We start from the raw sequence: 12,972 nt of genomic DNA, 5'->3' as shown, positions 1-12,972 counted from the left end.
TGCCACTTTCGATGCAGAAATTCACAATAAATGGACATGTGCAGTTTATTTTTAATAAGCAAACAATAAATTACATTATATTAATTAATTGCACTGCGGATGTATACACAATAAATGTTTCTGGTTTTGTCTTAATTTAAAATGTGTTATATATTAGCACTAACTTGGCTTGTGTTTTTCATGCGTTTGATCCGCGTTTATTGTGCCTGAAGAACACAAGCCAAGTTTAGTAGAAACAATTGAGACAACCTTGGCCTCCACCTCTTTGACAGTGGCCTATTTGCTTGGTGCTGGCCAAGGTTGCCCCAATTGTTTCTTCTAACTTGGCTTGTGTTTTTGATATCTTTACTTTAAATGACTGGGCACTTTTGATAACTTGGCATTTTTTCACCTTTCCAATGCGTTTTTGTTTCAGATAGTATAAGCAGCACATAAGGCAAGCAACAGAATATAACAACAATGTCATGGACTTACTTGATTATTAAATCCTGAATGATGTCATTTGTAGAAAATATTTTTACAGCCCCGTGGAAGATTTTTTAAAATCATTGTAGCCCACAGAAATCCACTGGAAAGATGAAGAGCCAGTTTGAGAAACCAAACAGTGAATACTGTAATAGTCAACATTTTTTTTTTTTTTTGTACCACGAGCAATTAAAAAGGCAATTTTGTTTTGGTCCTCCCTGTTGAAGGTCCAATTTAGGCTTTGGGTGACCTTTTATTATTTTTTCCTCAATTGAAATTGAGGGAAGTGGAAGGGAAATGTACTGTATGGAAATCAAAACTTAAGCAAGTATCCACACGTAAACCATAACCTGCCTGGCAACAGATACGTCAAGGTTAAGTCTAATTATGAGTGGTAGAGGCTAACTGCAGACTTATGAGTGAGACTCCACTGCATAACTTGCACCTCATGGATGTACGGTGTTCAATTACAGGCTGCCCCATAAATAACCATCCAACGGAAGATAATGTCCATTCATTGTTCTCCGTTGTGTCTGACAAATCCTTGTTTTTGATATTTATGTGTTTAGCATGGCTGTGGTTGCTCAAGCTGGCACTGGGAGATTTGTGGCTGTTATAGGAGCGAGTGTTTGTAGGTGAACAACCGCGGGCGATGATGCAGATGCTATAATAATCTAAACATCTTCAGTAGCGGCACACGTTATTTACAGCAAGACTAGGGCTGGGGATTGCATTGCCCATTTTTCTTCACTCGGACCCCTTGCTTATGGAATACCCTGGTCTCTAAATAGATAATCATCTCCTCTTTTAAATATTTGAATGATCGGTGCATGTGTATCAGGTGACAGTTAGTAGCACAGGGCACAGCTGCAGGCTGGAGCTCTGAAAATGACCTCTGGTTGTGCTGGCAGCCAGCTGCTCTGAGGGGAAAAGGATCTGAGAAGCGGGAAGCCACCATGGAAACCACGTCCCCTCTGATGGCTCCATCTACAATTTTAACCACCCAGGGAACTTATCAGGAGGACCATGTTGGTCCAAAGGTACTGGACTCTTAACCCCCCCCCCCCCCCACCCCACCCCATGCAATCTGAGGACTACTTACAGGCCCCCAAATTATAATTGTCTGAATTGTGTATTTCTGTTCTCATCACTTTATTTTCTTTTTTGATAAAAATGTGCTAATTTAGAGTAACTAGCAATTGAGAATCCATCCCAGTCTGGGTCAAGTGGAGGTCAAACTAGAAAGGGGCAAACAAGCTGGTAAAGACCAAATTTAAAAAAAAAAGAAAGAAAGGGTTTTGCTAGATCCGATGGATCCTGACAAACCCGCTGGTCCACGGCACAAGGCAAATTAGCTTTTTACCTGCCTTGGATAAAAATAGGCCTCCGCCAGTAAGCATGACAGCGCCTGACAGTGTTATTCTAGACTTGCTGTTCCCTGCATTCCCTGACCTGTTTGATATGATGATGATTATTATCCTCCAGATGTCTCTTTCGTACAGGATAACCACATCAAACATGCGTGCTTGTTTCTGTACAGCACAGACAATCTCCCAGCTCTGCTGTGTGGTGGTGGTGGGAGAACAGTGCAGGCAGGCAGGCAGGATTGAGCGAGTTCCTTTTGAAGTTTAGATGTGTGTTCTTGTTTCTTTAATAAAACAAACACTATCTCCAAAGCTTCTGTGCAGCCAAGAAAAGATATTGTGGTTGGCTGTGTATTATAAGTCCTTACAATAAACGGCCAATCTAAGGGTATATTTCCACGTTTCCAAAGTGTTTACTCCAGTGTATTGCTCATCTCGTGTCAAGTCAATGCAACAGTTTACTAGGGGGTCGACGAAGTGAAGTCTTTATAAAAATAAATAGTCACAGCTTCTCTACAACTTGTCACACTGTGTGAAGTTTTTGCACAAGTCTTTGAAATGACATTCAGCACTCTGCTCAGTAGATCACTTTTAACTTCTCTCCACTCAGATGCCAACTCTTGAACGTTTTCCAAGAATGTTTGACTGGATTCAGAACAGTAGCTTTTATGGGCTATGGATAGATCAAAAATCTTTGTCTCCAAAATATCTATATTTCTATTAAAATTGCTACACGATAACAACCATGTTTTGCATGCTACTCAGGAACAACATTGCTTATCTTCTAATAGTAATAATAATAATAATACCATCATGCCAGCTGGCTTCCTGAACCAGTTGCAGTCTGTTCTGACGACCCCGGCTGGTGCATTGGGTTTACCTGTGCATGGCAGTGCGAGTTACGCTTGCTTTCCTGCTGCCTGCTGCACTGTATCAGATGAGCCCTCCTGGCCTGTGTGGCAGTAATCCAATACACTGCCTCTGACTCTGAGTCATGCTGAGGAGGCGTTCGCACAGCCCTATCAGTTATCCCACCTTTTAAAGGACGTGCAATATGGAAAAAAAAACATTGTTAGGAGTAAAAAGAAAAGCTAAAATCAGGTGTAATTTATAGAGGGTGTGTGTAGCAGTGTTGGGAAGGGGAATTTGCAATCAATTCAACATTTGAATTATGAAATACAGTAAAAAAACAAATATGCTACTGTCACAAAGACGGCCAGAGTGGGTTGCGTCAGACCAGAAAGGAATTCAAACACAGACAGTTGTTGTGATGAGCTGAGTGCAATGGCTGCACTCAGCGTTTATTAACAAATAAAAGGGTTGAAACAGCACAAAAACAGGACACGGCACTTGCGCCAAAATAAACAGACAAACAAAACGACTAAACACTAACGGTGCACGGAGACAGACGAACACACACGGTGAGTACAAACAAAACACTTATTATATTTATAATTACTTATTTTAACTCCTTTCTCTCTCCCGTTCTCCACTCTCTGAACACCTCACCTCGAGTGACAGAAATGTGCATCTATATATACTGTTGTGCTGGGATTCAATTACTAATTAATTACTCACTTGAATCCCAGCACGTGAATTAATTCTGTGCAACCCCGTGCTCACATATTACATTTAACCAGCACGTGAAGTGATTTGTGCCCTCCTCGTGCCTAAATACAAATCTACACTTTTAAACACACGTGAAACACAGACCCGTTTATATCCCGTGTACCAATCTATACACCAACATTAACACACGCAACATTCAACACATAACACACAAAATACACACAGGGGCGGGCACTTTGCCACATATACCCCCCCCCTGTGCAAAGCACACATGGCCTCAACGGCCACCTCCCCCCTTAAATACCCAGCAGTCCAGGCCAAAGTCTCGGGCTGGGAAGGGAGGCTTCAGTGGGCCCATGGCTGGAAATGCTGTCAGCTCCCCTGCCGGTAGTGGCACGGCTGACAGCATGCTGGTCCCGTCCTGCAGCGAAAAAGCTGCGGGGGCAGGTGGTCCCCCGACCTCCCCCTTCTTCGTAGCCGGCAGCTCCCTCCTGTGGGGCTCCGGCCAAAAGAACTCCTGCAGCGAAACTGCTGCTGGGGAAAGTGGTCTCCAGACCTCGTCCCCCCTCTTCGTGGCCGGCAGCTCCCCTTTCTGGGGCTCCGGCCACCGTACTCCCTGTGGAGGTACGGGCAGCAGAGGCAGCTCCTGCTCCTCTGCTCCGGGCGGTGGCGGAAGCAGAGGCAGCTCCAGCTCCTCTGCTCCTAGTGGAGGAAGCGGTGGAGGTGGCGGAGGCAGAGGCAGCTCCTGCTCCTCTGCTCCTTCCGGTGGAGGTGGCGGAGACAGAGGCAGCTCCTGCTGCTCTGTTCCTGCCGGTGGAGGTGGCGGAGGCAGAGGCAGCTCCTCTGCTCCTGGCGGCGCTGGCTCCCTCCGCTGTGGCGGCTGGGCTGGTGCGCCCCGTGCTGCCTTCAGCAGCATGAATAGAGGCTGCTGGGGGACACCAGCCTCCTGCCCCTCTCCCCCCCAAAAATTTTCAGGGGGTTGAGCCTGTAACTCCTCCCCTTCCGGCTCTTGGGGCTGAACCAGCAGGCATTTTCCCTCTGCTGGTGGCTTGGGTCCCAGGGCTGTGGAAGCCCCGACTTGCCTCCCTTTGGGCTGTGGACGCACCGACTCCTCCCTCTTGGGCTGTGGACGCACCGACTCCTCCCTCTTGGGCTGTGGACGCACCGACTCCTCCCTCTTGGGCTGTGGACGCACCGACTCCTCCCTCTTGGGCTGTGGACGCACCGACTCCTCCCTCTTGGGCGTAGGACGCACCGACTCCTCCCTCTTGGGCGTAGGACGCACCGACTCCTCCCTCTCGGGCGTAGGACGTTCGGGCTCCTCCCACTCGGGCGTAGGACGTTCAGGCTCCTCCCACTCGGGCGTAGGACGTTCGGGCTCCTCCCACTCGGGCGTAGGACGTTCGGGCTCCTCCCACTCAGGCTGTGGAGGCAAAACCAGCAGGCATTCACCCTCTGCTGGTGGAGATGGGGACAGCAGGTACTCACCCTCTGCTGGTGGAGATGGGGACAGCAGGCATTCACCCTCTGCTGGTGGGCCTGCTACCTGGGCTGCTGTTCCTTTTATCGTTGCCTCCAGGTAGCTGAGGAGAAACTCCACACCTTCCTCCAAGGTGTTTGGGGTGTGTTCCTGCTGATAGGCCTCCCATCTCTCACTGTCCATCATCCACAGGACCCGGACGATTATGGGCAGAGACTGGGCCTCCAGCCCAGCATTCTCCAGGAACCAGCCCCGCAGTTTGATGGCGTCTTCTGCCATAATATTATTTATTTATTTTTATTATTTTTTTTTTATTATTTTTTTTTTTTTAAACAAAACCCCTCCTGGTCTGACGCTTGGAGGCGCGGCTATCCCACGATGACACCACGTGTCACAAAGACGGCCAGAGTGGGTTGCGTCAGACCAGAAAGGAATTCAAACACAGACAGTTGTTGTGATGAGCTGAGTGCAATGGCTGCACTCAGCGTTTATTAACAAATAAAAGGGTTGAAACAGCACAAAAACAGGACACGGCACTTGCGCCAAAATAAACAGACAAACAAAACGACTAAACACTAACGGTGCACGGAGACAGACGAACACACACGGTGAGTACAAACAAAACACTTATTATATTTATAATTACTTATTTTAACTCCTTTCTCTCTCCCGTTCTCCACTCTCTGAACACCTCACCTCGAGTGACAGAAATGTGCATCTATATATACTGTTATGCTGGGATTCAATTACTAATTAATTACTCACTTGAATCCCAGCACGTGAATTAATTCTGTGCAACCCCGTGCTCACATATTACATTTAACCAGCACGTGAAGTGATTTGTGCCCTCCTCGTGCCTAAATACAAATCTACACTTTTAAACACACGTGAAACACAGACCCGTTTATATCCCGTGTACCAATCTATACACCAACATTAACACACGCAACATTCAACACATAACACACAAAATACACACAGGGGCGGGCACTTTGCCACAGCTACAAACACTAAAATCGTCATAAAAACTTTACTTTCCGTGTTTTCTGACTTCCTAAAATTCAAACAAATCCAACTCGACTGTTTTTTAAAAAAAAAAACTAAAAAAAAACACGCCATCCACTAAGTCTGCAGATGACTCTGAGAATTCTATGCCACAGTGAGAAAGTCAGGTGGGGAGATATATATTTAATATATATATACACACATATGCAAATTCTAAGAATAAGTAATCCTTTAGGTAGTATTTTTCAGTGCAGTATTACACCGTGCAAATGTAATCACGTTTTAATATCACTGGTAAATAAAATGAACAAAACAATAAAGTATCAGCCTGTTGTTGTTACAGAGCGGGAGGAGGGGTGCGTGCGTGTTTTCTAAGTGACTGTGAGAGTGTCAGTCCCTCACCCTGGGGGCTTATGCATTCCCTGCACAGAGTGTTATTTGATTTGGTCAGGATGGAATATGTCGCAATGAAGGGCTGAAATTACACGGAGCGCATTGAGGAAACGGCTGACAGTCTGTAGTTGAAGTGGGGAGACAGTGACAGGAATCCTAACAGCAGAGAGAGGTCCATCGTATCGGAGAGGCTGCAGGGCTGTGTTAAGAGACCGGGGCGGGGGGATGCTTTATTTCAGATGGTTGTAGCTGTGTGAGCCTGTAGCAATAACAATAATAATTGATATATACAGTGCCTTGCAAAAGTACTCAGACCCCTGACCAATTCTCTCATATTACTGAATTACAAATGGTACATTGAAATTTCGTTCCGTTTGATATTTTATTTTAAAACACTGAAACTCAAAATCAATTATTGTAAGGTGACATTGGTTTTATGTTGGGAAATATTTTTAAGAGAAATAAAAAACTGAAATATCTTGCTTGCATAAGTATTCAACTTCTGTGCTGTGGAAGCTCCCAGTTTACACCGATGAAAGAAATTGCCCTAACGAGGACACAATTACCTTACCATTGGCATCCACCTGTGAACCATTAAAGTTGCGGTCACATTTTCTGGATAAAAACCCCACTGTTGAAGGATCATTGGTCAGGCTGTGAATCTGAAGGAAAATGAAGACCAAAGAGCATTCTACAGAAGTTAGAGATAAAGTAATACAAATGCATAGATTAGGGAAAGGGTACAAAATAATATCCAAGTGTTTGGATATCCCAGTGAGCACAGTTGGATCAATAATCAGGAAGTGGAAGCTGCATCACACCACCCAGGCACTGCCAAGAAAAGGCTGTCCCTCAAAACTCAGCGCTCAAACAAGAAGGAGACTTGTGAGAGAAGCCACAGAGAGGCCAACAATCACTTTGAAGGAGCTACAGAGTTCAGTGGCTGGGAGTGGAGTAATGGTGCACCAGTCAACCATATCAAGAGCTGTGCATAACACTGGCCTTTATGGGAGGGTGGCAAGAAAGAAGCCGTTACTCAAAAAGTACAATCTGAAAGCACGTCTGGAGTTTGCTAGAAAGCATGAGAGTGACCCAGCTGCGATGTGGGAAAAGGTTTTGTGGTCAGATGAGACCAAGGTAGAGCTTTCTGGCCAAAACTCAAAGCGCTATGTGTGGCGCAAACCTAACACTGCCCATGCCTCAAGACACACCATCCCTACAGTAAAGTATGGTGGTGGCAGCATCATGCTGTGGGGATGCTTCTCATCAGCAGGGACTGGGCATCTTGTTAAAATTGAAGGAAGAATGGATGGAGCAAAATACAGGGAAATACTGCAAGAGAACCTGTTTCAGTCTGCTAAAAAACTGAAGCTTGGGAGGAAATTCACCTTTCAGCAGGACAATGATCCCAAGCACAAGGCCAAAGCAACATTGGAGTGGCTCAAGAACAAAAAGGTGAATGTTCTACAGTGGCCCAGTCAAAGTCCTGATCTCAATCCCATTGAGAATCTGTGGCACTATTTGCAAATTGCGGTCCACAAGCGTCGTCCAACCAACCTGAACAACCTGGAGCAAATCTGCCAAGAAGAATAGGCCATAATCACTCCGACACTGTGTGCAAAGCTGGTACATACTTACCCCAAAAGACTTAAAGCTGTTATTGCAGCGGAAGGTGGCTCAACCAAATATTAATGTGTGGGGGTTGAATACTTATGCAAGCAATTTATTTCATTTTTTTATTTTTCTTAAAAATATTTCCCAACATAAAACCAATGTCACCTTACAATAATTGATTTTGAGTTTCAGTGTTTTAAAATAAAATATCAAACAGAACGAAATTTCAATGTACCATTTGTAATTCAGTAATATGAGAGAATTGGTCAGGGGTCTGAATACTTTTGCAAGGCACTGTGTGTGTGTGTATGTGTGTGTGTATGTGTGTATATATATATATATATATATATATATATATATATAAGACCCTGATATAGATGTGATCCAGCCATCTGAGATTTCTATGTATCAGATAGTTGGTATCAGACGGACATGGCGTCTTAAGAAAATTTGCTGTAATTTTTGAATTATTTCATTAAGTATGCATTATACAAAGATACACTGTGGGTTCTGTGGAAGAGGCAAGCTGATTTTCAACCACTCAAGGTCAGAGTGGCCAGGAAATTGCCTCCTGTCACCGCCCTGGCCTCTCTGTGGTGGAGTGGATATTAACTTGTATCTGACCTGCAGCACCCTATGTGATATTTATAGATTTTAGTTTAGTTATTTTTCTCCCTGATCATGGAACAATTTAGTAAAAGAGTTGAGACGCAGTAATTTTAAAACACAAAATGCATGATTATGTAACTGAGACTGGTTCATGTTTTACATAATGGGTATTTGATGACATGATGTTAATCCGTTTAACCAGGGAATTGATGGACTAATATGATGCGCATGGCCAGCCATAACTTGAAACACTCCATCATGGATATACAGTAAAGCTCCAGAGCATTGCTTCATTTCTCTTTCTCTGCTCCACCAACACAGAGGGAGGCTGGCAAGAAATACAGTGCTTTGAGTTACATACATGAAAGGCTATTATTATTATTATTATTATTATTATTATTATCGCAACATAATCAACCAACTGGACATGTGAAGTGTGAATTAGTAATGTATTGACAGTGAAACATACTGGCCCATATCGGAAGGTTTGCTCCAGTCTTTAATGAACACCTGTATCCAAATAAGGAAGCAGCATAATTCCAGCTCTGCTGTGCGCCCTCAGGTTGTTAATTCTCAATTGTGTAACGTTAACAGGGATCTGTCATTGCAGATTGGAGCAAAACACATTTAGAAAAGGGCCGCAACATAAAACATGAAAAAATGAAAAGAACTGAAAGCATTTAAAAAAAAAAAAAAAAACCTTTTACTGCTCAAGAATAATCCGGAGAAGTGTATTGTGCAACACAAGGTTGAAATGCGAACAGGAGCACCTTTTAATAGAACCATTATTTTCCTTGGAAAAAAAGTTACAATTTTCCACTGTCTGAAAGCCTTGTAAATCGAGATGGAACGAGAGAGATTGAGGAAAGGAAAGGAGAGAGAGAGTAATCTGCTTGCCAGATCTTAGTTAGGGTGTCTGTCCGCCTGACTGCCTTTTCCAATTCTGGAGGTAATTTGTGCAACAGCACTGTTGCCTGATATCCCGCGGCTCAGATAGATCAAGCACTGCCCCTCACCTCCGTCTCAGCTCCTGCTACTGTCACAGAAAAGCTGTGAAGTACACAGCACTGCAGGGGTTCCCTGCCTGCTTCCTTACCTACCTCAATAATACCTCAACCCTTAATAAACGAGGAGGTCTGGCAAGATCTGGACAAGCGGAGCTGCAATCCAGGAAAAAAAAAACACACACATAATTACATCTCAACGTGAAGCACATCAACTGCACTTGCATGCTACAATACAACGCAGACGCGTCTAGTCTCACAGACCCCAATCTACGATCCATTACCACTCCCCTTGGATTAATTCCCATACCAGGGACACACACTCGTGTTTCAGAAGACTTTACTTTGCCGTGTACAGCAAACACATCACACTTCATTAAACCTGGAGGTCCTGCTGAGATTCGAGGGATATGACAAAGTCTTTAAAGCACATCATTGCTGTACTCTGCACATGTTGTACTTACCTGGATGTGCGAAAGCTGGATGTCAATCATGTGCTACGACCGGTGCAATTATGTAATAAAGACTGGAAATTCAAGCCCTAGTTATGAATAAATCAATCATTTGAGGAAACAGGGTGATCTTATTAAAATGCATGGGAAGACCCAGTGTTATTTATTAAGTGTAGTTCCTTGTGAAATAAACACGCTTCTTTCTTTGCGTAACAATTCCAGTCGGCTCGGATGTAATAATTAACCTCTGAAGAAAGCTTTGTCAATCCTTATCTGTCATAGCTTTGTGGTAGTTAAACCACAGATTACAGGACTCTCACTACAGCTTAATGCCGGCACTTTTCACGTGTGTGAAAAGGAAGCCGAAACTATATGAAGGCTGTGGGAAATAACAGTCAAATGAAAATAAATGTTACCACCAGCTCCCTCAAGAAGAGCCTGGGAATGACTTTGCTGATGAAAGATGTTCTCTATAAATCTTCAGGGGAACTCCAGGGATGTGAAGTTTAGAGTGGAGAGTGGAATCTTTCTGTTCAATCTAGAGGTATTTCCAGAGCGAATCCCACACAGGTTTTTGGAAATGCATTGAAAACATGCTCTGCTATGGGGGATTCTTATAATGGAGTTCAAATCCTACTGATCAGCTGCTGACAAATGGTTTAGTCCCGTGGTTTATTACTGTGTTTAATAAGACTCACCTGAGCTTGTTATCTGTACACTGTAGTTAATCAAGCTTGTTTTAAAACCTGGAATGGGTGAAATTGCTATGGAATCAGTCTTATTTCCATCCCTGTAACAAAATTCAAGCCATTTGGGTCATTTTGGGAGGTTTCAGCAGGGCTAAATCTATATGATTTTGAACAATATGCCTTCAGGTTAAAAAAACAGTGATGTGACTATCAAGTTCTTCTCCTGAGTTACTTTGACACACATGTAGTTTAACCTTAATGGATCATTGAATGTTAACAAACGTTTCTGGTATTTTTGTTTTCGGGCCAATGTGTGTGTTTTGTATATGTTAAAGCTTATTTGAATAGCACCAACAGAACAGAAAAATACTGTGTGTCATTAAGTACCAAAAGAAAAAGAATAGTAAAATAAAGGAAATCTTTCAAACTGTATTTTTTTTCTCACCTTTGTGCCAGATCGAGTACCGGGGCTATCCCGTTGGGCTAATAACAATAATAATCCTGGCCTGCCTCCAATTAGGGAGGGCTTGTAGTCCCCCAGCAGCCTGCCTCTCTCCTCACAAAGGCAGGGGCGAGAGTGGTGAATAGAGAGAGCGCACGAGAAGCTAGCCCCAGCTGTCAGCTATGAATGCAGGTAATTACAGTAGAATTGGGGCCCGATTTGTTTAATGTGGAGCCCCGTCTCTGCCAGGATATAAATCTCTCAAAGCAGGCTGCCTCCAGACAACTTTTAATTGAGGCCCCAGAGCCGTAGCCGAGCAGCCAGACTTAACCCTTTAGAGGTCAGAGCGTGTCTGATTCCAATTGTGATTCATTTTTAACCAATTTATTCAATAACTGTAGAGATGTAACTTCTAGAATGCAGTTAGAGACTGGTTACAGGCATACATGCTGTACACTCATTCCAGTGAAGATAACATGATCATAGATGCTGTATTTACTGTATATTACAAGGACAAGGTGGCTGTAGTAGATATTTTATTAACAGGTATTCAATAAATCCATTTATTAATGTGTTGATTTCAAAACATGAAAAGTTGACCATCCATCACCTTTACAACAGAGTACCAATCAATGGCAATTAACTTCCACACTGAGTGTTTTTAAAAGCCGATTGGAAGAATATTTTCCTCTCATACAGGGTCCTGACATTCTGCTGCCGTACTGGCATACCGAGGCAGTAAACTGACAATGAAAAGTCAGTTTAAATATGCTTCGCCAGTTTAGCTGGTGGATCTACACACCATCACCCTAAGTCTCATAAACCTGTTTAATCACATATCCCTTTTGGATGTATTTTCTGTAGGTCCGAGGCTCTTTCAAGCCATTGCTTACCAGGTCTTTAATGGTTTATTTATTTCTAGTGTTCGGGTAAGAGATTCAGGTCGCCCATAGTGAAAGCACAGCAGAGTGTATTAAAGCAGAGTGAAAGCATGGTGAAGTGTAGGCAAGCATTGTACAGTTATTGATTTAAAATGTCCAGGTTAGACCCTCGTTTACAAGGGTATCCCAGAGGACCACAGGCACGTTACAATTCACAATCATTTGTATAATAAACATATGCTACAATTATACACCATGAACTGAATACAATTAAAAACAATTACAGGATTTATTAAAGTTTTGCAATAACAGATCCTTTAAAACAAGGATAGTGACACATACCCTTATGTAGTCCAGAGAGATATGGTAAAGCATATTAAAAACATGACAAACCGTGATAAACTATGTTAAACTATGGTTAAGTCATTGGAAAAGCATGTTAAAAATGCTAAATGAATGTGCAAATTCATTTGGGTGGATTGGGATGGATTGCAAGTGCACTGGGTTAAGTGATTTAAAAAAAAAAAGAGACACCAACTAGCTTGTTCTAAAAACAACACTGTGTTCTGTAACAATAAGACTTTAGAAAGTTGTTATTATTATTATTATTATTATTATTAATATATATATCATTTTTTTTTAATTTCTAGGGAAGCCACAGGCTGCCACGATGGCTGTGCGTCGATGTGGTCTGGTCAGAAGTCTCCTGCTGTCTGTGTTGCTGCTGCTCTCTGTCAGTCCAGGTGAGTCTTGAGCACCTCCTAATGCAGTGCTGATGAAGCTGTCTCTCTGTGTGGCAGCTTCACGCACGCTGCCGTGTAAACCAACAGACACAGGAGGCATTGCCGATGAAACGTACTGCTGGACGCCGCAGAAACTTATTAAGCAGCTGCCAGCGCTGCTTTACATCAAAGCACAGTGTGGGTAGAACTGAGCTTTCACAAACAAGCAGCTTTATTGAAGAGGCGCTCGGCCCCCATTAAAGTGACACATTACCTGTCTCCC

At 43.3% G+C, this 12,972-nt stretch overlaps 1 protein-coding gene across 1 annotated transcript in view; it reads left to right on the top strand.

Annotated features, from left to right (window-relative positions):
* Positions 1 to 12,972, top strand: part of LOC117415382 (cadherin-23-like) — a 185,392-nt gene that overhangs the window by 10,498 nt on the left and 161,922 nt on the right. Inside the window, exon 3 of the mRNA XM_059026260.1 lies at positions 12,618 to 12,710. Coding sequence (XP_058882243.1) covers positions 12,638 to 12,710 — 73 coding nt within the window. The 5' untranslated portion in view covers positions 12,618 to 12,637. The remainder of the gene's footprint in view (positions 1 to 12,617; positions 12,711 to 12,972) is intronic.

The sequence above is a fragment of the Acipenser ruthenus genome, chromosome 7 (genome assembly GCF_902713425.1).
Source record: "Acipenser ruthenus chromosome 7, fAciRut3.2 maternal haplotype, whole genome shotgun sequence".
NCBI classification, from domain to species: domain Eukaryota; kingdom Metazoa; phylum Chordata; class Actinopteri; order Acipenseriformes; family Acipenseridae; genus Acipenser; species Acipenser ruthenus.
This window is presented reverse-complemented; position numbering and strand designations above follow the sequence as displayed.